This window comes from Mesoplodon mirus (assembly GCF_964341445.2).
Source record: "Mesoplodon mirus genome assembly, chromosome: 9".
Classification (NCBI taxonomy): Eukaryota; Metazoa; Chordata; class Mammalia; order Artiodactyla; family Ziphiidae; genus Mesoplodon; species Mesoplodon mirus.
Genome location: NC_138985.1, coordinates 101,271,762 through 101,297,760, shown reverse-complemented (window position 1 = coordinate 101,297,760; position 25,999 = coordinate 101,271,762). Strand labels below are relative to the sequence as shown.

The window sequence follows — 25,999 nt, the reverse complement described above, 5'->3', positions numbered from 1 at the left end:
ACAGTTTTGAAACATCTGCTGCCCCCAGTACCTCACAGAGCCCTGCTCACCTGTGGCCCCAGCACCACTCTACTGGTAGTCCCATGCCTAGCCCCCCCAGTCTGCCTCTGCCATCAAACCCCTGTTCTCAGCCCTCTTCTGCCTTTCCCAACTCTGCTGAAGGTGAGATTTTTTTTCTTTTCAAATTGCAACAGGCAATGAAAAGAAAGAACAACTTAGTATTTATTGCATTATTTATACCCTGGGAAAATCTGAATACCAGTAGTCAAGGTATAATGAATAATGGATGTAAACAGCTTTTTTCCAGATAGGAAAAAGACAAGAAAATTTCCCCCAAAATATCAGTAGAGCATATTGTGCTGGATCAAGGTTCTGAAGATTCTCAGCTGCACCAGACCTAAACCTAAGAGATGCAAGGATGGTTTGGGGGTGGGGGAGGCATGCAGGAAGCTCAGGGCAGCAGCTAATTACCGAGGGGTATGTTTCAATGGCTTAACAATCTGCATAGCTGTACCTGTTCTTAGTTGAGTATCTACCTTAAATGTGCATTAAGTTTTATTAAGTTATGTAATATTTACTTGGATCTTTAATGTTAAACCCTGTAAGTACTTACGATTTTAGACTATCTCCAACATTTGTTTATAAAAACTTACAATGATGGGCTGTTACCTAACACTACCCTTTTGAAAAGGTACCATACTGAATGACAAATTACATTTGCCACAATGAATGACAAATTACTACCTTGAATGACAGAACTGTAATGCATGCTGGGCTCTGGCTCAAAGGGCTGATGTTGAAAGCTGTTACGAAATTGTATATGAAAGTAGGCTCTTAAAATGGAACTTGGAGGGTAAAAATACCAGGAACTTGATAAATCAACCCTAAAACTAAGGTTTAACTTTTTATCAGAAAGGTAAGAAAGTCTTACTGGGAAAAAACAAGTCTCCTTACAAATGGAGGGTTTTTTCTTTTGAGTTGATACTGTTGATACAGCTCAGCAATGCAGCTTTGGGGAAAATGCTTGCTGACAGTAAAATGAGGGTCTTAAATAAAATTAAATCTTTTTGTTGTTGTTGTTTTTTAAATTTTTGGCTGTGTTGGGTCTTTGTTGCTGCGTGCAGCCTTCCTCTAGTTTTGGCGAGCGGGGGCTACTGTTCGTCGCAGTGCACAGGGTTCTCCTTGTGGTGGCTTCTCTTGTTGCGGTGCACAGGCTCTAAGCCTGTGGGCTTCAGTAGTTGTGGCAGGTGGGCTCAGTAGTTGTGGCGCACAGGCTCAGTAGTTGTGGCGCACGGGCTTAGCTGCTCCTCGGCACGTGGGATCTTCCCGGACCAGGAATCAAACCTGTGTCCCCTGCACTGGCAGGCCAATTGTTATCCACTGCGCCACCGTAAGTCCCTAAAATGAGGGTCTTATTGAAGGAAAATACTTAGCATACCATCCCCCGAGGATCAAATGTTCTTGTAAATGTGACTAAACTTTCTCTAAAGATAACAAAAAAATACCAAATGGTGTATGAGAGAGACTTTAGGGTTATTCTAACTCAGAATGGTTACCCCAGCTCAAGGATGCCTATCAAAAATGTACATTTACTGTGAAGTCCAAATACTAGCGGTGGGACTTCCCTAGTGGCACAGTGGTTAAGAATCCACCTGCCAGTGCAGGGGACACGGGTTGGAGCCCTGCTCCAGGAATGTCCCACATGCTGCAAAGCAAGTAAGCCCGTGCGCCACAACTCCTGAGCTCTAGAGCCCACGAGCCACAACTACTGACGCCTGCATGCCTAGAGCCTATGCTCTGCAACAAGAGAAGCCACTGCAATGAGAAGCCTGTGCAATGCAACGAAGACCCAATGCAGCCCAATAAATAAATAAAATAAATTAAAAACAAACACTAGCAGTATCTAAGCCACAGAATTGTTCTAAAAGGATCTTTTAAAATGGGGTTATTCAGTCCAGGAACACGCAGGTGAGGTGATCCGCCATGGGGCCCAGCCCCTGGATGATGACGATGTCCTTCACGGGCTATTGCTGACCTGTTTGTTGGTGGCCACTTAGATATGTGGTGTTTAACTCCACATATATCACCATGACGGGTCAGGTTCCAGACAGCCTTCCTTGCACCTGCCAGCTTAACCTTTTGGACCTCACTCCACACCCTAAGGTACTAAGTCTAAAGTGCTTTTAAGGATTGAAGAGAACAGCACAGACCACTAGGAACAAAGTAGATAACAAACAATTTCTGAGCAACCAAAAATAAATGGGTACTGATGCAGCTGGGTCTCAGATAAATCTTTGTATGAACTGAATGCGTGGAACCAAATATGGCAGGAAAACCTCATTTAATGAGGCACAACTTGGTAAACTGGGAACTTGAGGTCTGTCCCCTTTAGATGTAAACCTGATGTCACTTAAAATGATTAGTTTCAGTTTCTGAGGCTTACATTCCTGTCACAACAAATTTGTTAAACATACGGAACTAAAGATAGAAATTTAACTATACTCACTCACAGACCCTTATTTCATTATATTCTTGTTTTTCCAGAATCGCAAGTTTTAACTACTGTTTAAACACGAGTGGGTATATAGCTTTTCAATGCAGAAATCGTTAGTCTCATTACACTGGTTACACCATGTTTTTATTTCAATTTGCTCAATGTGAAGAAAAACAAAACAAATAAACTCAATTTCTTCTGCAGGTCTGGTCCTTCTCTACAGCGGTTGTTACAGACAGTCCTGAAGTAGCTGGAATATAGCCAGCAAGGGCCCAGGTGGAGCAACAATTCATCTTGAATGTGTAAGTATATATTTATTTCCTTTGGTGCCTTGCACAGTAAGGCACTATTAGTAACAGAATAGAAATGGCCACAGCAAGTAGTTCTAGGGACAATTTACTAGACAAGTTACAGTTTAATGATGGTGGTGGTGATTTTCATTTTATTATTTTTTACAATAAGGGTGTAATCTTTATACTCCACACACACAAAATAAAACAAGAAGTGCTTATGAAAGAGTCCCTGCCCCCACCCCCCATCTCAAAACATCCTGAATGTAGCTATTCAATAGAACAGAAAAATCAAGACGTTTGATTTCAAAATTTCAATAAAAAAGCAAAGCATGTAATGCAACAGCTGTTCAACTTCCCACTCTAAAATAGGCACCGTTAGACAAACAAAACTCCCAGTATTTTAAACTTCTCCAGCATACATTCCAGTATAAATGTTGTGAACTGTAATCAGCTAGTAATTAATAATGGGAATAGAACCTCAGAACAGAAGTTATATTGCTTCCCTGCACCCCTTTCTCTTACAATTAGAGGGTAGAGGTATCAGGGGATACAGAGTCAAAGGAAAAAGGATTAAAAAGAAATTCCCAAAGTTGCTGTTTTTTGGACGAGAAAGGAAGACAGCATTTTACAAATGTTCAAAAAATCCCAAGGCAAGTAACACAATTCATTCACTATCACTCCTACTAGAAAGAATAAAGACATCAGCATCTTATTATATAAAACTGTACTTTCAGAAGTGTATTACAAGTTCACCAGAAACTATGGATGTAGTTTTAGGCTTCATCAAAGAAAACAAGTTCAAATCAAGTTAGATGCTATACACCTAGCCTAGCTGGATCGGTGTCTGGAACTGCTCACTGTGTCACCCTGAACAGCTGTAAACTAAACAATAGTATGTAACTCCAGAGGAAGCTTAAGGATTGAGGATATGTACACAGCTAATTATATCTCCCCTGCTTCGCGCTCTTCAGAGCTCCTCCTGTCTTCTGATCTGCCATTAGCGCTCTCATAGGACCGCTTCTTATCTTTTCGATCTCTGTCACGAGGTGATCTGTCTCTTGAATTCCTGTCTCTGTCACGTGATGCTAAGTCTTGTTCTCTGAATCTCTCTTTTGAGGATCTGAAAAATATTAATTTGAGGAGCAAAATGTGTTGGGAAACCCAAAATCCAAATGAAAGAATCGGATAAATATTAAGGTACTGATTAGCTGAAGATATACAGAATGCATCCAAGAAAAGAGCACTACTGTATTTGATAAGGGTACTAAAACAAAGAGACGGGTGCAGACAAATAGCTAAGGGTCAAAAACCATAAGCCAAAATGATTTACAGGACACTCTCATTATCTTAGAGGCAACCCTAAAGCTTCTCCAGTTCATAGCAAACATATTTAATATAAAAATAATATATAGACAATACCTTAAAGATGTTATCCAGTATTTTAAGAATATATAATAGAATGCAGATTCCCAATCAGATGGAAATCAGTGGCTTAGGACAGGGGGTCAGGAACCCTTTTCTCTTTGCTGTCTGCCCAGAGGGATAAATATTTTAGGTGTTGCAGGTCATGTGAGTGTGGTATACTCTTCCTTTTCTTTTTGTCAACCCCTTAACAATATAAAAACCATCATCCATAGCTCCCTGGCTGTATAAAAACAGGCTGTGGAGCCACATTTGGCCTGCAGGCAACAGTCTGCCAACACTCAGGTAAGAGAACTACTCAATGATATGGCTTTAAGCAACCATTTATTATTTTAAAACTCTGCTTTATTCCTGCTGAGTTAGCTCATTCAACCGACAAAAAAATCCGAAGACAGAGAAAGATGATCACACTGTAATAAATCTTGATTAACTGTAACTGTTTAATACCACCTTTCCATTCCCATACCCAAGTCAAGAAGAAAGGTAATAAGCTCATACCAGAGATTCAATCAAAAGGACACCCAAAGGACATTAGGGGATCAGAATTAATATGGAATCTTCAACACCTTCAACATCTAGAATAAATCAGTAACATATTACATTTATTTGGTTCTTCACAGGTGACACGGTACTTTTACATAATTCTCTCACTTAACCCACGTTCAGAATTAGGATCTGAGGTCTGATTAAGTAATACTTTCAACTTCTAAGGCAGGGGAAAAAGTACTACCCTACTACCCAGTTTTAGAAATACATTTAAAAAGGATTAAACCGAAAAGGTTGAAAGATTAAATGTCAATTTCTGGCATTCTACTTAATTAAGGTTTTAATAAGCTTAATTTAAAAATAATGTGTTAATTCATACAGTGCACATTCCTATCCATGTCTTTGTAGGAATGGAATATGAAGAGAGACGATTGAGATGATGCCTAAGAATAAGGACACGCACTGCCGGTAAGTCCCAGAGAAATAATAACAAACTGTTAAGTATCAACTAGTATTTTGCCAGAGATTACAGTGTCCTTATTACAGAAGCAGTTTTCACTCAGTATTTCACTCAAACTACCAATAATCCTGATGAAGCAAGCACCCTTCTACTAAGTAGATAAGGAAAGACAGGAGGGGTAATTAGATAATTTGGCCAACGCCACTTTCATCCAAGTAGTCTGACTCTGAAGTCTGCACTGTATGTGTCTGAACACAGCAGGCAGCAGAAAAATGCAAACGGTCCTCATTTACCAAGGGTAACTGTTACCCGGAAAGGCCACAAGCAGAATCTACTTATATTGGAGACCAGTACCTCACAGTTGGAGCAGGAGAACGGCAAGTTATAAAGACCTTTAACTGGGGCTTACCTTGAAATTTAAACTCAACTACTATGTAGCAATAACTTGATATTCTCTTTTATACAGTAACTGTAGACTGTAGTAATTGTCTGCTAATTTTTGGCAAAAAAACAAAATATTGCTTTGAAAAAGTAATTTGAGTATCAAGATTAGAAGTGCTCTTGGGAACAGAAAGAATTTTACAAAAATAACCCTCTTTATTAACAACATGCTGAAAATACTAGATGAGGGGTGTCAGGTGGTATGGTGGAGAAATTTCCTATGTATCTTCATTAACAGAGGAAACATTAGGGACTAGGTCCCAGAAGAGGAGACTTCATGCCCATCTTCTCCATCCCTACCACCAAAAACGACATTTAAGAGTTCAGAGACATCAGAAAAAATGACAGGTAGCCAAGTTGACAAGAGAAATTATCTAGACCTACCAGCCAGCAAAATGATTCTTAAAATTTACAGTGCAGGTAAGATTCCTGAAGAATTGTTTTAAATGTATTTTTCTGGACACTGTACTGTGTGCCTAGTTTTAAGAATGAGATAAGTGGCCTAGAATCACACCACGCGGAGCTCTGCCCTCATAAATTCCCTGCTCATTCTCTGCATTTGCCTATAATACCCAGAATATTTTTCCTACCTGGTTTTACCAATCGGATTATACCCACTCTAGGTTTTAGGCTATTCCATGAAGCCATTTTTTATTACTCTGGTACTTCCCTCATCTAAGCTCCTGTATTATTTACTCTGATATCCAGTTTAGCACTTTGTTAGTGCTCATTATTGTCAAAGATGTTATTAGTCCTGTGTCCTAACTCACTTGAATAAAGCTGCTCAACTACATTATACTTATTTTTGTAATACAGTAGAAAGTATACAATTATTACTGATTTAAAGTCACCTGAAGAACTACATGGTTTTCTAAGAGAGTGGAACTTAAATGTTCTCACCAAAAACAATAAAAATATATGTGAGGTGACGGAGGTGTTAACTAACTAGACGGAAGGAATCCTTTCACAAGGTATGTGGAGAGCAAATGACCACAATGCGCACTTCACGTGTCTTACAACTTACTTTGTCAATTATGCCTCAGTAAAGCTGGGGGTGGGGGAGGGAACCTACTTGGAACAAGGCAAGAATATACGGAATAAATAAAAGAGCCTATTATATCCAACGCAGTTTGTGAGCAGTTTTGGGGAATGGCTAGCTGAGGGGAAAAAAAAAATCTGCAGAAAGCTGCTAAAAATTTATCACGGACTTTATGTGGAGTAATCCATAGAAAACTTAAGATTAACAGATACTAGGCACTCAAAAAATGTTTCTGTTCCATAGAAATGACCTGGCTTAAGGGCCATAATGGGACCTGAGAAGTTCGGGGAGCTTGGTCTATACAGACCATGAGTGCTTAAGGCTCCACCACATTCTAATCCTTTGTCCTGATTAGATATTCAAGTCCTTAAAACATACCTCACCCTGGGTCTGCTCTCCTTGCACGTTTTGAATTTTCATGCCAATGACGTCTAACTTCCTTTAAAATTCTGAACCTGCCCTGCCCAACTAACTGTATATAACAATGCATATCTATAGTGCAGAATAAACAAGAATATACTGAATGTGTCTGCTCTGAAAAAGTACACCAGCTCAAAGAAGTTTAGAAAGCAGTAAGTCAGACAACTCTTAATGAAAGGACTTCTCAGAGTCCCTAATTCACCAATACATACTGGAAAAGCTCTAACAGTATTGGTACCTAAAATTATTTGCCCATAAAGTACTTTTTCCCAAGACACACTAAGCAGAGAAAAGCAATAACCTCTGCACATATTGGTTCCAATTTCTTACTCTTGCTCATAAGTATATTCTTTCTGAACTACCCATATAATCAGGAAAAAAATGTTATACACTCACACACAAATGTGTACAAATTAGCAGATGCCAAGTTCAAACCACTAGTATTCCAAGTCTAAACCGTAAAGGTAGTTCCATATCCTCCTATGGACCTCAGTACCTCCTCCTGGATCGCTCTCTGCTCCTGTCTCTAGAACTGTGCCCACTTCTCTGGTGGCTGCGGCTGCGACTACGGCTGCTGGAGCGGGACCTGTGGCGATGGCGTTTCTCCCGGGATTTGGATCGAGTTCTCCTTTTCCGTTCCCGTGACATGGAGCGAGACCTATGTCTGCGATGCTCTCTGGACCTGGATCTACAAAAGATATTTAGTTTTTAGCTTTGTTGGCACTACATTTCTCATTTACTAAAGCCTCCTCTTTAAAAAGAAACTATCCCTCAGTAGCCTTACTTAATGCCAATACTATTTCAAATCAGCTAAATCTATGCTAAAATGAATTGCTGGTATATTAATAAGTACATACTAGAATTTTGAAATAAAAATTAAACATTAGTTCTCAGAGGTCAATCAGTGTTGTATAAATTTACATCAGGAATATTTTTTATGAAGGGAACAATCTGTAACACTACTACATGCCAGGGATTGTATTATCTAGATGCTTTACGGACAATTTCATTTAAACTTCTAAGATTTTTAGTACACTTTAGAAACAAAGTATGTACCTGATGAACATGGACAGAAAGGAGGAGACACATGAGAAAGAATATTGTTTAGGATAAAGTTACTAACTTGCTGAATTGGAAAGGTTATATGACCACTGAAATAAGTTTAAATGCCCACAATGCGCCTTGTCAGTGTAAGCAAAACAGTTAAGACAGTTCTCTATTCAAGTATTACATAATTTATTTGGGAGAAAAAAATTAACATGCATAAATCATTTCAGAGAACTTTAACTGCAAAAAAAAAAAAGTATTTACTTTTTTTTTGTAGGTGTACAGAGAAGGAAAAACACTTCTGTAGCCTCCACTGGGTCACAAAACTAACTTGTGTATTGTGTCTGCGGCCAGGATGGGGATGGCATATATAGAGGACGTAAAACATTTGAGGGAAAACAACGGGGAAGAAAGGTATGAATTTTGTTAACAACCACTTTAAAAGTGGTGGAAACATTCTAAACTGGATTGTGACAGCTGTACAAATTTACTGAAAATCATTAAACAAGCACACTTAGACGGGTAAACTTACGGCATGGTGTGTAAGTTAAACCTCAGTAAAGCTCTTTTAAAAATTAAGTCACTTTAAAGAATGAGGTATTTAATCAAATTATGAGAAGAGTAAGTTCAAAAGCACATTATTCAGATGATGTAATTTACAAATTGAGTTTATTTTCAAATGATGATCTTGTTAACATTTAAAACTATTCAGCTTATATCAACATTATATTCAAAGAAAGGACATATTGTGGACCTAGTATCAACCACAGCTGAATAGAGTACTTTCACAATTAAATATTTCTGAAAAGAAACAGAGGGAAAAGATAAAATTCATTCCATACAAGTTTTTATCAAATGATATTTTCTTTTATCACTCACTTTGAGCTGTTATAACAAATTATTTCTCCCAACGCATAATTTCATTTTACTAGATTAGACAATAATCGTCTAGTAAAACCATTTACTGGGTGTCTACTGCACTGCTCTAGGTACTGGGGAGACGGAGCAGCAAATAAAGTCCTTAACCTCAGGGAGCTTATACTCCGGAAAGAGGCCTACACAGATACGCAGGCAGTAAATAAAGATAGGTCAGGGAATAAAGAAATGATATATTAAGAAGGGTAAAAATGCAGAACGAAACGAGGTGGTCATCTTTTGTACCAAATAGGCAGGAAAGGCTTTTCTTATAAAATCCCGTTTAAGCAGAGATGAAATGAAGTAAGGAAATCAGCTAATCAGCCAGCTCAGAGAAGACTGCTTCAGGTAGGGGGAACATGGGTGCAAAGGCCCTGAAGTGAGAGAAAGTTCAACATGTCAAAAGAATAGAAGAAACCCTTTTGGCTGCAATGAAATTAGCAAGGCAGAGTAATATTAAGAGTCTAACAAGCAGGATGACCAAGTACTTTGTCATTCAAACCAGGATGGTCTCAACATTAAATTATACAGAGGGAAAGGGGGAGCTATTAATAAATATGCTGAGACAAGAAATAAACTGTAACTACCCTAGGGCACACTGATCACTCTATAAAGCCATGGTGAGGATTTCAACTTCTCCTAGGAATGAAATAGAATTACCTTTAGAGGGTTTGAAGACAGGGCTGATAGGATCTATTTCACTTTTTAAACAATTCATTCTGGCCGATATGTAAAAAACAGACTGAAGCGAAGGAAAGTGGACAACAGAAACAGAAATTAAGAAATTGCTTAAGAGGCTATTGTAAATAGTGAGGTAAGAAGTGGCTTGGACTAGAGTAGTAGAAATTAAATTTCTGGCCTGAATATCTAAAGATGTTTTATGTACAAAGAGTTTAAATCTCTCTTCAACGAAGGGAGAAGCTTGCATTAACCAACCAGTAAAAAAAGAACAGTATCATCATTTAATATTTCTACTTCTCATCCTGGATTGAAAAACTCAACAACAATACAAATTAGCTGACACAACTGGTCCTGTTTAATGCCTTAGTTTTTTTAGTGTTTTAAGCAGAAATACCACTGAAAGATGCTAAAAAGTAGTTAAGGGACATCTAATAGAAACAAGGTTTTTCTTTCATAACAAATGCTCTAGTTTACAGGGAAAAAGTTCTTGGGAAACAGTTACTCTTCAGTCAAGAATACTCAGAAGGTTTCAAAAAAGAAATGTGATTTGAATAAGGAATGGTAGGATTTGAAAAAAGTGAGAAAGGGCATTCTGCATAGGCATGGACTCATGAGAAAGGGTCAGGGGACTTCCCTGGTGATGCAGTGGTTAAGAATCCGCCTGCCAATGCAGGGGACACGGGTTCGAGCCCTGGCCTGGGAAGATCCCACATGCTGCCGAGCAACTAAGCCCTGCGCCACAGCCACTGAGCCTGTGCCCAAGAGCCACAACTACTGAGCCTGCGTGCCACAACTACTGAAGCCCACACGCCTAGAGCCCGTGCTTGGCAACAAAGAGAAGCCACCGCAATGAGAAGCCCGCGCACCACAACGAAGAGTAGCCCGCACGCAGCAATGAAGACCCAAGCCAGCCAAAAATAAAATAAATTTATTTTTAAAAAAAGAAAGAAAGGCTCAGGACAGGAATGAGAGAACAGCAAGTGAAGAACTAAGAAGGATGAAGTGCACCGTGTTTCCTTACCTTAGAAAGAGAAAAATTGTCAGAAACTAGTAAAAACTGTATTAAAAAAAGAAGCTTCAAAAAGCCCACAAATATTAGTGCCAAAGGTCAAAACAAAGTGTTATCTTGTCCTCTTCCTAGTTAAAGGGGCATTTTAAAAATGCCCCTTTAAAGCTTTTTGGGATCACTGTACAAGGGGAGAAGTAATAAACTCAACTCAAAGTCTAGATTGGGTGCAAACTAAACATTTTCATTTCCCCCTTAATTAACGCACCATGGACTCCCTCATTCAAAATGTATCCAACTATTTATTTATATTTTGAACAGGTACAACCTCTCAAGGTGTTTCTTAGATATACCACCCAAATTGATTTTTAAAAATAAATCCCGTCACATGTTTACTCTGAGCTTCTAAAGAAGATTTTAATAAAATAGTCTGAAATATTTTTAGCTTTCTCTATAACTCCAGGGCACTTTGTGATTTTACTCTGATAAAACTAAATTGTAGCTCATGAGTATCTTCTGACCAACTTCTCAAATGACACTGCTCAAATGTGAGCTACAAAAGAATTAAGAGTACTAATTAATTCTCATTCATTTTAAGAAAGATATTTAATCTATAAAAAACTACCTTTGGAAAACACAGCTTCACAACTTATCTTGTATAATACCTACCTTTTAGGATTCTTGCTATGTGATCGAGACCTAAAAAAAAAAAAATCTATTTTTAGAAAAGTAACTATAAAGAAGGAAGAAAAGGTACAAATGTACTGTTAAAATTACATCCTCACTTCTAATTTTTATATTAATTTTATAAATATAAGGCTTGTATGTATGTACACAAATTTTTCCAAAAGGCACCACAAACTTTACAGACTTCCCCACTTTGGCATACTCCTTAACTAGGCTACCTGGCTCTAAAAAAAAAGAATATGCTCCTAGAAGACTAAAACAACACAACTCACTAAATCTCCAAAAACCACCTCCCAACCTGGAAAAAATTCTTTGTTATTTGTATCTCTGTCATTTCTTCTTTCCCTCAGGGAACAGAATAAAATTTCTAATCTGTGAGACAATACTTTGTAATTATCACCTCATACTATACAATCCCTAGAACACTGAATTCAATCGTACAATGTTTCTTAATACGACATACAATACTCATATAAAGTACTCTTCATATTTCCTAGCACACAATTAAAGCTCAACAGACAGTAATAGCTAATATTACGGTTACTGGGAAGTCACAGGGGGCTTTTGGTGGAGAATATATACCATGGTTGCAGCATGACTTCGGATTCAGCCTGATGTAAGTAAATCTTAACTGTTTCCATCACTCACTATCTGTGTGGCCTGGGCAGATTATGTATCTTCCCTCAGCTTAGTCTGTCATTTGCAAAAGAGGGGTAGTAATAAAAATTTCACAGGGGGCTTTCAAGTATTCGATGAATATAGGTAAATTCTTAGTGCAGTGGCTGACACATAATAAGCATCAAGTGACAGTAATTTTTGTCATTATCCTTTTAAATACCATAGTTGGAATCCCATTGTGTGTGTCATTTTGTACTTACTAGTAATTTCCTCATCTTCCATACTTAGGTCCTCAAGTTCACAGATAGTTAAAAAAAAATTTGTTTTAACATTTCTGAAACAGTGTTAACATTTTATAACCAGTGTTAAAGGCAATGTGCCATCTGTCATTAAAGGAGTGAGACGTGATGTACTTTCTCCTTATCTTTACATATGTGAAAACGTAGTCCTGCAAAGAATTCTTTTTCTCGTTTGACTTGTCACCTCAGTTGAATAGTTTATACTAGTGGCACTATATTCTGTTGAATTTTAACTTAAACTGAGATTTCAAATACCATTCATATTGTCTTAAATATTACAATACTGGGCAATATTCCCACAGAAACTTAGTACACACAAAAGAGAACGGAGACAAAGCTCTGAGGTAAAATTTACCAGTAAATGAAGAACATATATATCAACGGAAGAATGACAACAGTTCCTCTAAATAGGAACATGTCCATATGTAGCTTTGTTTTGTTTTGTCATTACAGGGCAAAAAGATTACCTGTTACAAGCCATGTAACACAAATGAAGTCAGTTTAAATGTCTTGAAATAGACTGAGTGTAACACGATCAAAGCCTGGAAGAAGCTGACATAACCTAGTCCTGTATTATCAAAGATTTTAATTAATTTAGGGACATCTGCTGAAGAGAAGGTATTTAAATTTCAGAGATACGTAATACAATTAAGGGAACACTATTAAGTTAGAACTACAGGTAAATGTTTTGTGGCATACTCCTCCATCTGAAAATTGCTGAATTTATAAACATGATGCCACACAACTTGCTGCCAATGGGTAAAAGTGACCCAGAACATGTAAACATTCTAAATATGAAGAATACGAATTTATCAACTAATATGTCAATATAAAAAGAACTGTGTTTAGCTATTAATAAATGAATAAAAATTTTAACAGTTTATAGCTCCTAAATTGAAGAAATACAGAATCAAAGTACAATGTAAAATAATCAATGAAAGAAGCAGACAAAAAAATACCCAAACCTTCTATCCACAAGTATGTATCATAAAATAGTTCCATGCCAGCCTGGTACAAAGCTAGCCCATTATGAAAATCAGAGGGCTAGGAAAGGGCCTTGTTATAAATCTTACTAAACATACAGATGTGAAGCAATCTTTATTCCCTCTTCCATACATTTTGAAGGAAATCTCCTTAACTTAAACAGCCATAAGTTAACATACTTGAATAAACATTATTTCACACGGTAATATTTTTAAGAGTAAACAGAAATTTCTCATGTCCAGATTTATTAAACATCTACAACCTTGCATAATCACATCTCTTTTTAGAACCAGGGATGTTCAACTTCAGATACTTGGACTACTCAATTAATTACTCCATACCTCCTCAGCTTCTCCCTTTCTTCTCTCTCCCTTTCTTCTCTTCTTTTCAGGCGTTCCTGGTTTCTTTTCTCCTGCTTCTCAGCTACAACTCTCTTAAAAAACAATGACAGTTCAAATAATACTAAATGAGAAGCATTATTTACTGGGCCCATTCTTAGTGAGCATTATCCTAAACTTTACCATATCTAACATTAAAGTTTTTAATAAGAATTCATTTTGAAGTTTTGCCAGGTATAATCATTAAGCGATTAAGACTTACAAGTCTGGTTTCCAAACGCTTTCCCCCCTTCCATATAAAATTTCATGTTTCTCCATGACTTCTTAATATTTCAAAGTCACTTTCACGAGATTTTTCTCCTCTTAACGTCTTCTAAATTCTAAACTCTTTAAAGATTTCCAATATAGAAATGTCTTCTGTTGACTTCTAGTTACAATCCTGAGGCTGATGCTTTTAAAAAATACCAGTGAAATGCTAAACAGTTCTGTTGCTAGGTCTGTATTTGCAAAGGTTCCCAATTAGGTACCATTTTTGAGTTTTAACTTCAAGCCAAACAATCATTTGCTATAGTAAACTCTTTTTGTAATTTCAAAAACTTTACCCAAGGTCATCCTAGCTACTCCAAATACTGGGACGAGCTCACAGTTAACTACAAATATAGAGACGTGTCTAGGTGATTCTGATTCCACATTATTCTAAATGTCAAACTATGGATCCTGGGTTAATTTCAGTGATAACTGCACAAAAAGTCACTTCCCAGTGCTTACCATCTTTGAGACAGTCCTCAATTCATGACAAAATGTTACAGTGCCACAATTTTTTAAAAAAACTAGCCACATCAGATTGTTGAAAAGTAAATTGATCCTTTCCATTGACTCTGCTTATGTTCACCTCTTTAGAAATATCCTTTTTTTTGGTTTGCTTATCTTCTCAGAACTCAGCAGACGAGTAAGAGCTGTGTTGCCTTTCTCACAACAGCCTATATATTTAAGCAACAGTGACTGTCCTTTTTTAAAAAAAAATAGGTTTCTAAGTCCTTTCTGAAATGGGGGCAAAAGCATAAAACTAGAGGTCCTACAAGTTTGCTATTTAGTGAACTGCAAAATATTTCAAATAAATATTGGATCATTTTTTCAATCTTCCTTTAAAGTAAATATCATATTAAATTACTATTCGTTTTATTAAAAAAAGAAAGTATCACTGGAAATTTTAGGCATTATTTTAGAACCCAGTTTGCAAGGTTCCTCCCTAATTCAACATCTTATCCAAGACAAAATAGTACCTCCTCCTAGAATAAGAAGATTTTAAAAGTCTGTTTCTCAGATATCATCCATTAAACAAGCTACATTTCCATTTACAATCCTACACTATTCAGTATGAATTGTTAACAGAATCACAGTTAAGAATAGTCTAGAATCAGTCAAGAATACTACACAAAAAGACAACTTACACAGATCAAAAGAATGAGTGACTATATTGGATAAAGTGAGGGGTATTAATTTACCAATGTACCTTTAATTCTTCAAGCTTCTCTCTTATTTCAATAAATCCCAGGTGCAGTTTACCCCCAAAATGATCAGCCAGTCGTCTGTCATTATCATGAAGACCTAAATAGGCAGAGCAAACTTCACAGACTCGAAGTTTCTGCTGCTGGAAACTGGAAGCTGGCATAGAATTCCGATAAACTTCCTAAAAAAAGTGACAGAAACAATGTTCATATAAACCGCATTAAAATCATACAATTACACAAAATACACTATGTTTATACCAAAAATGTTTCTCATGAACACACAAAAGCATGACTATTTTGTCACGAATATTATAGATTCCCCATTACCCCGATCCTCTGTCCTGGGGACTTCTCCACTGGAAATGAAAGATCAGAGCCTCTTTGGTCAAGAAATACCATAACAGTAACATGATACAACTTTCTTAAAAGGTTTTCTCAATGTTCTGTTTTCTGTAATTTTCGTTAAAAATGAGATGTAGCAACCCCAAAAGTATACGTCAGTGAAGGATCAAGGAAGAAGCGTCGCCCGTGCTTGGGGAAAAGCAATGCATGTCTTCCTTACTATTACAGCTTCCTTCCACGGCCTTCTTGCCCACATATCATTTTCCCCCCTATGTAAATGCAGAGAGGGCGTACAAATGATAAGACTTCCCATCAAACAGAGTAGCTCTAAAGACAAAGATGAAAGGTGTCTTACGGAGATTGAGATGTCTTGTACTCAAATCATTTTATTAAGCTCATTAATGAAATAATAAGTATTAGTGGATTTGCACATCCACTCTACTCTTTTCCCTTATTAACAGAATTCTGATTTTTGCTTGAGGCGGCAGCATGGCCAGCTAAAAACATTACGTTTCCAAGCTTCCATGTAGCTTTTGCTAAGGAGATATAAGTGGACACCGCTTGACAGAATCTACAGGAAAATTCTTTAAAAAGGAGTCAACAGATTCAGATGAAAATCATCAACAGCTGCTATAACCTGTGGATCAAGACGCAATGAAAAACAGAATACTTACAATGTCAATACCAAGACACTTATTAATTACAAAAGGGAAACACAGTAACTTCACAGTGGAAAAATAGGTAACATCACCAGAAATGAACAAACCACTAACACATGCCTTTTGGTAAGGCTGTAACATTATTTCAGTGGTATTCCTCTCAAAAATCTAATGAGAAAGAAATATTAGACAAATCCAAAGTGAAGGACATTTTACAGAATAACTAGCCTATACTTTTCAAAACTGTCAAGATCATGTAAGACAAAGACTGACGTACCAGATTATATTAGACTAGAGAAACGTAACTAACTGCGATACGTGATCCTGGACTGGATCTTAAACAAAAAAATTTTTCTTTTCTGAAAACATTATTGGGACAGCTGGCAAAAACTGAACAAAGTCTTCAGATTAATTAATAGTACTGTATCAATGTTACTTAATTCAGATAATTGTACTGTGGTTATATAATAAAATATCCTTGTTTTTAAGAAATACACATTGAAGTATCTAGGGATAAAGAGGCAGCATATTTATAACTTATTGTCAAACAGTTAAAATACACAAACACACACACACACTCATGTAGAAAGAAAATGATAAAGCAAATGTGGTAAAATGTTGAAGAGTCTGGGTGAAGGATAGGGGAATTCTTCACACGATGTTTTAACTTTTCTTAAAATATTTCAAAATAAAAAAATTTTAAAAAGGAAAACTGAAAACACAACACACAAGACGAGTCAACTCAACCTTTGTGCCTTGTTATTCCTCCTCTTTCTACTTACGCACAGAGGAAAGGCTTTAGGCTTAGTGGCCATAGTGCTACCACAAACTGATAAGCATAAAGATGAATCCACATAGTAAGGATGGCTGAACTTAAAGCTAGAAGTAGCCTGTATGCTAGATGGCATCATGGAGCTACTGTACCAGCCCCAGGCTTCCTAACCTCAAGTATTTATTAAATGAGAAAAACAAAACCCTTCTTTGGTTCAGTCATTTTAAGTTAAGTTTCCTATTACGTACAGTTGAACACAATCTATAATAGGAAAGTAAACATTTTAATGCACTGTCCTAAGTAAAAATCAACTGATAATACATAACAGGCTAACAATATTGAGCTACTGGGTAACACTAGTGAATCACCAAGTGTATATACATGAAGTTTTATGAAAACTCCAATATATGGAAGGAAAGTAATAATGATTGCTGGCTTCATTACCCAAGAGTCTTCTGGGGAAATAAACTAGCTATAAAATACTTTGTGCATTTTAAAATTCATAGTATTTATTTTCTGGATTGATATTAATTACATTTAAAGAAATCCTAATATTAAGACATTAAAACTATCTAGAATGGCTACTTGGTATATCTTTTCCCAGCCTAGAACCTTTAATCTGTGTCTTTGTATTTAGAGTGGGTTTCTTGTAGCTAGTATATAGCTAAGTCTTGTGGGGTTTTTTTGTTGTTGTTTTGTCTTGTTTTAAATCTAGTCTCACAATCTCTGCTTTTTAATTGGACTGTTGAGACCATTTACATTTAATGTAATTATTGGTACACTGGGTTTAAGTCTACCATCCCACTATTTATTTTCTATATGTCCAATCTGTTGTTTGTTCCTTTTCTCCTGCCTTTCTTTTGGATTAAGTATTTTTTAGGATTCCATTTTATTGCTACTATTAGTTATAACTCTTTTCTCCCCTCCAGTGGTTTCTCTAGGGTTTACAGTACACAACTTCAACTTATGAAGAAAGCTGGAGAGTCTTTTATTAACGTTAAGATAAAGGAGATTTCAAAACAAGGGACATTAACAGGGACAGAGAAGGACATGTCAAAATAATAAAGGGTTAAATTAATCAAAAGACACAACACTCCTAAATGTCTATTAGCCTAATAAAACAGCTTCAAAATAAAACAAAAACTGACAAAATGAAAAGCATAAATAAACAAATCCACAACTTATAGAGACTTCAACACTCCTCTCACAGGCAGAAAACTCAATAGGATACAGAAGACTTGAAAAAAATCTATTAACTATCTTGACTCAATTGACATTTATAAAACACTCCATTTAACAAGGCAGAATATCATTCTTCTCAAGTACAGATGGAATGTTCACCAAGACAGACCATATGCAGGGCCACAAAACAAGTATTGACATATTTAAGAAAACTGAAATCACACTCATGTTCTCTGACCACAACAGAATTGAATTAAAATCATTAACAGAAAAAATCTGAAAAAAACAAACAAAAAACAAATCCAAATATATAAAAACTAAACACATGCCTTCAAAACCCACAAGTCAAAAAAGAAATCACAAAGCAATATTAGCAAATATTTAGAAATGAATGAAAATAAAAACACAACATATAAAAATCTGTTTCATACCTTCTAAGCTACCATCGTGCTTAGAAGAAAACTTACAGCATTAAATGGTCTAAAATCAATGATCTAAGGGGTGTGGGGAGGGAGGATTGGGAGCTTGGGATTAGCAGGTGCAAACTAGTATATATAGGATGCATAAACAACAAGGTCCTACTGTAGAGCACAGGGAACTGTATTCAATATCCTGTGATAAAACAGAATGGAAAAGAATACATATGTATAACTGAGTTACTTTGCTACAGAGCAGAAATTAACACAACATTGTAAATAAACTATACTTCAATAAAATTAAAAAATAAACCAATTATCTAAGCTTCTGCCTTAAAATGCTAGATAATAAGAAAAAATTAAACCCAGGTGTGATACAGTTAGGAACAACAGAGACTGTGGTAAAGGGGAGAGTACACTTTCATCCAAAGGCATTCGATTTTCTAAAAAATATCAGGGGGGCCAAACAAAATAGAACTTTGTCTGCAGAATATCAGATTTTGATCTGTGCTGTGGAGGAAGAATGAGAGGAGGCTCCCAATGTGTTAGCAGACTGTACTAAGTAAGAAGGGAGAATACTATAGTTGCATGGGCCATGGAGTAGGGGGTAGGGTATCATAGTGACCATGTATATAAAGACTGCATGTGTGTGGACTGTGTGTGAGACTGTTGTGTATGACTAGCTAGTTTAGTTAATTTCATTTACTAGTTAAAAATTTCAACAGATCAATGACTCTAAATTCCAAAGCAACCACTAATTTTGATATACAACCCATTAGTATGACACAAACTAGTTAAATATTTTTAAACTGGTTTAAATTTCCTTTAATAGTAATAATTTTTCAATAATTTCTAGTCAAATATATGTTCTTTAGGAAGTACAAATACTAAGGCTCTATAAACTAGCATAAAGAATTTAGTTACCTCTGCTTCTCTTTTCTTTGCCCGTGCTTTCTCTACTTCATCCATTACTTTCTGGGATTCTTCCACATTCCCTTCAGCTCCTAGCTGTTCCACCTTAGCCAACAATTTACCGATTTCTTCATTTAACTCATGAACACGTTCTGCCTGGAGAGAATCAAAAAAGATCATGAATAAAAAGCAGAATGTACCAAAGTTCAAAATATTGCATAAAAAGACATAAGTTATCTAAGGCAATATGAGTATAACTAATGCTTTCTGAGCATATCATAAATGAACTGGTGGGACATCAAGATGTTTTGAGCCTGCCTGCCTTTACTTCAGTGAATTCAGGGATACAATTGATCTCAATGTATCTATTACTTCTCAACCTCTGCTTTGGCAGTGCATTCCAAGTATAAAATACACTTTCGTACACAATTTGGCTCTCTGTACCTTTCCAAACTATCTCTTTCTGTTCTCCAACTTCACAACAAATCTACACTTATATTTAGTTTCCCAAACTTACCCTGTTGTTTTCTTCCTGTGACTTTGCACGTACTGCTCCCTCTTACTGCGATGTCGTCCATTACCTCCCTTACCTGCCTAGTGTATGTCTGTCTATTCAGTAAGATTCAACTCAAGAGTCTATTATGTGAAGCACTGGTGAACAATCAATCACCACACCTTACCCTCACTTAAGACACTTAAGCAGAGAGGGCAATACCCTTTGTGCCATCTTTGTATCTTCTATGACCATTACTTTTATATATATCACACCACTTTAAAGATATCTGTATACCATTTTTGTATTTCCAATGCCCAAGAAATAGCATACGCTCAAACATGAGTAAAAGAAATGAACTGGAGGATATTCTTTAAAGCAAAGATATGGCTTTAGAGTCCAACTGCCAGACCAATTAACAGCCATGCAATTTTGGCCATATTACGTAACCTGAATCTACTTCCTCATCTGAGAAGTACGGATAATCTCACAAAGTTGTGAGAAATGAGAAAATGTGCCTGTACATGCATGCAGCACATTACTGATATTCAGTATACAAGCATGGCACCCTTCTCTCTTAGTCCATGTCTTTCCATTACGATTAATTCTTGCCTTGCATTTTGATATGCCTCCTCCTCACCACCACCATCATCGTGGGAATCTAGTTCATTCTTAATTGTTTTAATAGCACATGATAACATAAACACAGTCTTTACTTTGGCTACAAAATAAGTACTCAGCCTGTGTGGCCAATAATATTAGTATAGAAGTTTTTGTTTTCGCCTTTGGCTGCACTGGGTCTTAGTTGTGGCGTGCGGGCTCAGTCATTGCAGCACGTGGGCTTAGTTGCCCTGTGGCACGTGGGATCTTAGTTCCCTCACCAGGGATCAAACCCGTGTCCCCTGCATTGGAAGAAGGATTCTTAACCACTGGACCACCAGGCAAGTCCTGCAAAGAAGGTTTTGATTTGAAATGGACATCCAGTCCCAACAAAGTAGTGTGCCAGTAATCTTTACTTCTTAAATTTACCTCAATCCAATATATTTGTCCCTCAAAGAAATCCTCAACTCTGTTATCATTATCCTACCACTTTTAACAAAACGATATTTTCTGTAAATACCTGCCACAGAATGACTACATTAATGACCAAAACCCTTCACCCTTCCTGCATCTGTGCCCTTTGCTACGTAACTGAGTACCATCATACGCTGACTCTGAACCTGGCCATGTAACTGGCTTTGGTTAACAGGACGGTAGCAGATATGACATAAGGGAAGGCTTAAAAAGTGCTTGAATGACTGGGCTTGATACTTTTGCACCTCTGCCACCACCATGGGAACATGGCCAGGCTAGCCTTCTAGGCCATAGTTCAGCAGCCTCCAGCCGACTGGAAGACATGTGAGTGAGCCCAGCTGAGACAGGAATGACTGCCCAGTCAAGTTCAGCCTAAGTCACTGATTATAGACTCATGGGCTACATAAATATTTAATGTTTTAAGTTTTGAGGTAGTCTGTTAAACAGCATTTTTGTGGTGATAGATAACCAATACAATACTGTATAAATCAATACAGCTGGGGTCTAGCCAACACCTGTGGATCTCTTTCAACCATGAGAAATGAGATTCCTTGTACTTTAGGATGCCCATCTTTACAGTCCCCATCTTAAGGGAACTTTCCAGAAAAAGTTGGATAAAAATAACCCTCTCCTCAAACAAAGGAATCCATTTCCCTTTGTACACACATATATGAGCACTACATGTCACCTAAACTCTACTGAGTAACTTTGTCTCCATTCTGCGTTTTCATAAAATGTGCCAGACTATACTGAATGGTACAAAATACTATAAAGTAGTAAGTCAAACCAACAAAGGTCAATATGTGGACTTTGAATTCTGATTCAACAAACCAACTCTACACAGGAAAAATGAACACATTCTGGATATTGGGTAATTTTAAAAAATTGTTACCTTTATGGATGTAATTTTGTGGTTATGTTTAAGAGGTGAAATGATATGATGTCTAGAATTTGCTTTTAAAATAATGAAACAATAGCACGAGACTGATGGCTTTGAATCCACTGGGGTTCACTGTACTTTTTTCTATTTACTTTTTGCATATAAGGATTCAACAAAACATGTTTAAGAGGTAGTGAGTAGAGTAGAACATCTGAAGAATACTCAAAACTCAACATTAAAAAAATGAGCCATCCATTTGGAAAATGGGCATAAGACATACACACACATTTCACTGAAGAGGTTATACAGTTGGCAAATAAGCACGTGAAAAAAATGTTCAGCATCATTAGTCATTAGGGAAATGCAAACTGAAACTGCAGTGAGATATCACCACACACCTTTCAGAATGATTAAAATGAAACACAGTGGCACTTCCCTGGCGGTCCAGTGGTTAAGACTCCACACTCCCAATGCAGGGGGCACGGGTTTGATCCCTGGTCGGGGAACTAAAATCCCACATGCCACACCACACGGCCAAAAAAAAAAAAAAAAGAAAAAGAAACATAGCGACACCATCAAACGCTGGCATGGATGTGGAGAAACTGGATCACTAACACACTACTGGCAGGAATGTAAAATGGTACAGCCACTCTAGAAAAAAGTTTGGCACTTGCTTTCAAAACTAAAAATATATTTACTAATTGATCCAATAACTGTATCCTTGGGCATTTATCCCAGAGAAATGAAAATGTATGTTCATACAAAAATCTGTAGGTAAAGACTCACTGCAGCTTTATTGGTATTAGCCAATAACCGAAATGTCCTTCCCAAATGTCCTTCAATATGTGAATAATTAACCTGTGGTATATACATACCATGGAATACTCAAAAATAAAAAGGAATGAACTACTGATGAACAACTTGTATGAATAGTAAGGAAGTTGTGTTGAGTGAAAAAAGCCAATCTCAAAAGGATACATACTGCATGATTCCACTTACATAATATTCAATGATATTACATAATTATAGAGATGGAAAATAGATTAGTGGTGGCCAGGGGCTAGTGGGGAATGGGTGTGGCTCCAAAGGGGTAACACAAGGGAGTATGTGGTGATGCTACACAGTTAAGTAACTTAATTATGGTGGTAGTTACCCAAGTAACACATGATGAAACTGCATAGAGCTATACACACATATGCCTGTCTGGTGAAATCTGAATTAAATGTAAGGATTGGCCCAATACCAATTTATTGGCTTATGATACTGTACTATAGTTGCGTAAGATGTTAACCTAGGGGAGGCTAAAGGAAGAGTATGTAAAATTTCCCTATATATGTCTTTGCAATCTCCTATGAATGTAATTATTTCAAAATAAAAAGTTAAAACAAAAGTAGTGAGGTAAAACTATACTTTGTATTAATGAAATGATTGAAAATCTTACCTTTGCTGCAACTTCAGCACTGATCTCTTCCTGAGTTTCTGCTAATCTTTTCTTAGCCACTTCTGTTCTTCGATCACAATCTGCAATGAATGACTGCAGATGATCCATAGCCTACAAAGTTTAATTAAAAGACAATTACTGCAAGAAAAATCAACCTTATTCATAAATATCTTTACTCACAAATTACACTTTATTATTTAAAATGCTACCATGGGAATAAAAAAATAACAAAACTGGGTTCAGTTACAAATTGAACACACTATTCATCATCTATCAAACTGACAAAGAACAGACATAAATAATTCCCAGGAAAGGTAAGGCTATAAGGAAACTGCCACTCTCATGCTCTGCTGAAGGAAGCACAAACTAGCACAGCCTTTATAAAAAGGCACCATGGTTATCAAAAGCTTTAAAAATGACCCCTGACTTAGTAATTTTACTTCTAGAAATCTATTTTAAGAAAGTAATCAAAGGTATATGGAGGAATTAATATTCAAAGATGTTCTTCACAGTGTTATTTTTAATGGTGAAAAGTTGTAAATACCCTAAATATCCAGGTAACACTTGGAAAATTTAATCCTCAGGCATTTAAAAAAGGTGTTAGTAGAACACGTTAAGGATATAAGAAAATGGTCATGATTTATTTGTAAATAAAAAGTTACAAAACGTTAAATGCAGCAAAATCCCATTTTTGTAAAATAAAGTAGCAGAGAAAAAAATGGAAGAGCATACATTAAATGTTAACAGTAATTATTTCTGACTATACGGATAATTTTTAATAATGTTTTCATGTGCTTTTCAAATTTTTCACAATGAAAATGTTACAATCAGGAAAACTTGCCCTCTTCTCAAAGAATAAACCACTGAGAATTTTAGCAGTGTCTACACTGCAAAAATCCAGGTCAATATTTATATAAAAGACACTTATCAGGCATATATTAATATATCTATAATTAAATAATAATTCATTTATAAGTAACTTTAAAGATTTATTCTCAAACCAACCGATTTAGACTTTCATATCTTACTGTAGAGAAATACAGCTAATTCAAAACACAAATGTTTAAAAATATAAATTTATTCAACACATATCAAATTCTAAAAATGGTTGATTAACCCATGAATTTCATGAAAATGCAAAATAAAACCTTTTATCTGTGATAAGAAAGAAACGGCTATTTAATTCTTTTAGTTTAAATTTTATCTTTAAAAAAAGATGAATTAATCCATAAATAGTGTTGGGTCAACTAAGTAGCTATCTGGAAAAAGGGAGATCTATACCTCAATTCCTTATAACAGAATAATTTAAGTTGGATCACAGATTTAAATATATAAAACAAAGCCATAAAAATTCCAGAAGAAATCATGAGAGAGAATTCTCATCACATCAGGATAGGGAAGGCCTTTTGAATTAATCGAATAGATTTTTAAAAGATTAATAAATTGGACAACTATACAAAGATTTTGCAAGACTCACAACTACCAAAAAAGAAATAGGAAAAAATTGCAATGTATTATCTGAGAAAAGGGACTAATTTTCATTATCTGTAAAGAGTCAGTGCAAATCAATTAGAAAAATACTAACATCCAAGATTAGCAAATAGCACCCACCCCCTGCAAAATGTACACTGACAGTTCAATGAAAAGGAAATAAAAATAGATCTTAAATCTATAAAATTTTTTCAAACTCACTCATAAGAGAAATGCAAATTAAAATTACACTATATTTCACATTTCGTCTATCAAAGCTACATAGAAATCTTGACGGCACACTATGTGGCCTATGGGAAATAGATAATTTCATACATACTGGTGGGAGTATAAACTGATAATTCTCATGGAGGAAACCAGGCAAAACTGGCCTTTGACTCAGTTATTCTATTTCTAGAAATTTAATCTGTAGATACTTGATATGTAAAAACAATTTATTACCATACCATAATAGAAGAAGACTGAAAACACCATACCCCTACATCTACATGGTGATGAATTTCTGCTGTATTTTATATGCCCAGTGTATATTAAATCATAACACAATCACTTTAAGGTGTTTCCCTGACTGCTCCAGCCCTATATTATGTTTACATAGATGACTTCATTTCCGTTAGCAGAAATTCTTGGAAGTTCAAAAAAGTAGATCGGGGGCCTATTTACTACTTTATCTCCCAAACCAAATGAAACATCTACTACCTCATTGATAAAACATATAAGGTTTATGGTCATCAGTATGTTTTATGTAATGCTGATTGGTACGTTTTCTATAAAAAAAAAAAACAAACTCCCAATTATTCCCATGTTTGTATAAAAAAAAAATAAAGTCAAGAGTTTGAGCCCTTTAGATACCTAAATTGTACCTTCTATTTCCTCTAATATTTCTTCTATTAGTTTTACATAAAAAAAACATTGTCCTTTAATATCCTCCCTCTCTCTACATATATATTTACAAATACAAAAGTAAATACAAATGTAAAAATTCAGTAATTAAAGGGCTTTATATACACTAGAAATTAGTTGTTTACATTTGCTTAAGATGGTATTTCCTTAATCACAACTACCTTAATTGGGAAGAATATGCTTAATTTTCAAAAGAATATATGACACGCACAACTTTCACACATTTTCTTAAAATACCCAGTTTCACCTATTTTTAAAAAATATTGTTAGTCAAGAAAGTACATAATCTTACT

At 36.0% G+C, this 25,999-nt stretch overlaps 1 protein-coding gene across 8 annotated transcripts in view; it reads right to left on the bottom strand.

The window, feature by feature from the left end:
* Positions 1 to 2,916: 2,916 nt before the first annotated feature.
* The window catches only part of LOC309810440 (putative RNA-binding protein Luc7-like 2), a 56,524-nt gene continuing 33,441 nt past the window's right edge, over positions 2,917 to 25,999 (bottom strand). For all 8 annotated transcript variants that reach the window (XM_082632457.1, XM_082632460.1, XM_082632458.1 and 5 more), the window contains 7 exons: positions 23,313 to 23,423; positions 19,437 to 19,580; positions 15,144 to 15,320; positions 13,634 to 13,725; positions 11,374 to 11,403; positions 7,552 to 7,743; positions 2,917 to 3,907 (listed from right to left, as the gene is read on the bottom strand). In XM_082632457.1, the coding sequence (XP_082488583.1) occupies positions 3,730 to 3,907; positions 7,552 to 7,743; positions 11,374 to 11,403; positions 13,634 to 13,725; positions 15,144 to 15,320; positions 19,437 to 19,580; positions 23,313 to 23,423 (924 nt within the window). In that variant the 3' untranslated portion in view covers positions 2,917 to 3,729. The remainder of the gene's footprint in view (positions 3,908 to 7,551; positions 7,744 to 11,373; positions 11,404 to 13,633; positions 13,726 to 15,143; positions 15,321 to 19,436; positions 19,581 to 23,312; positions 23,424 to 25,999) is intronic.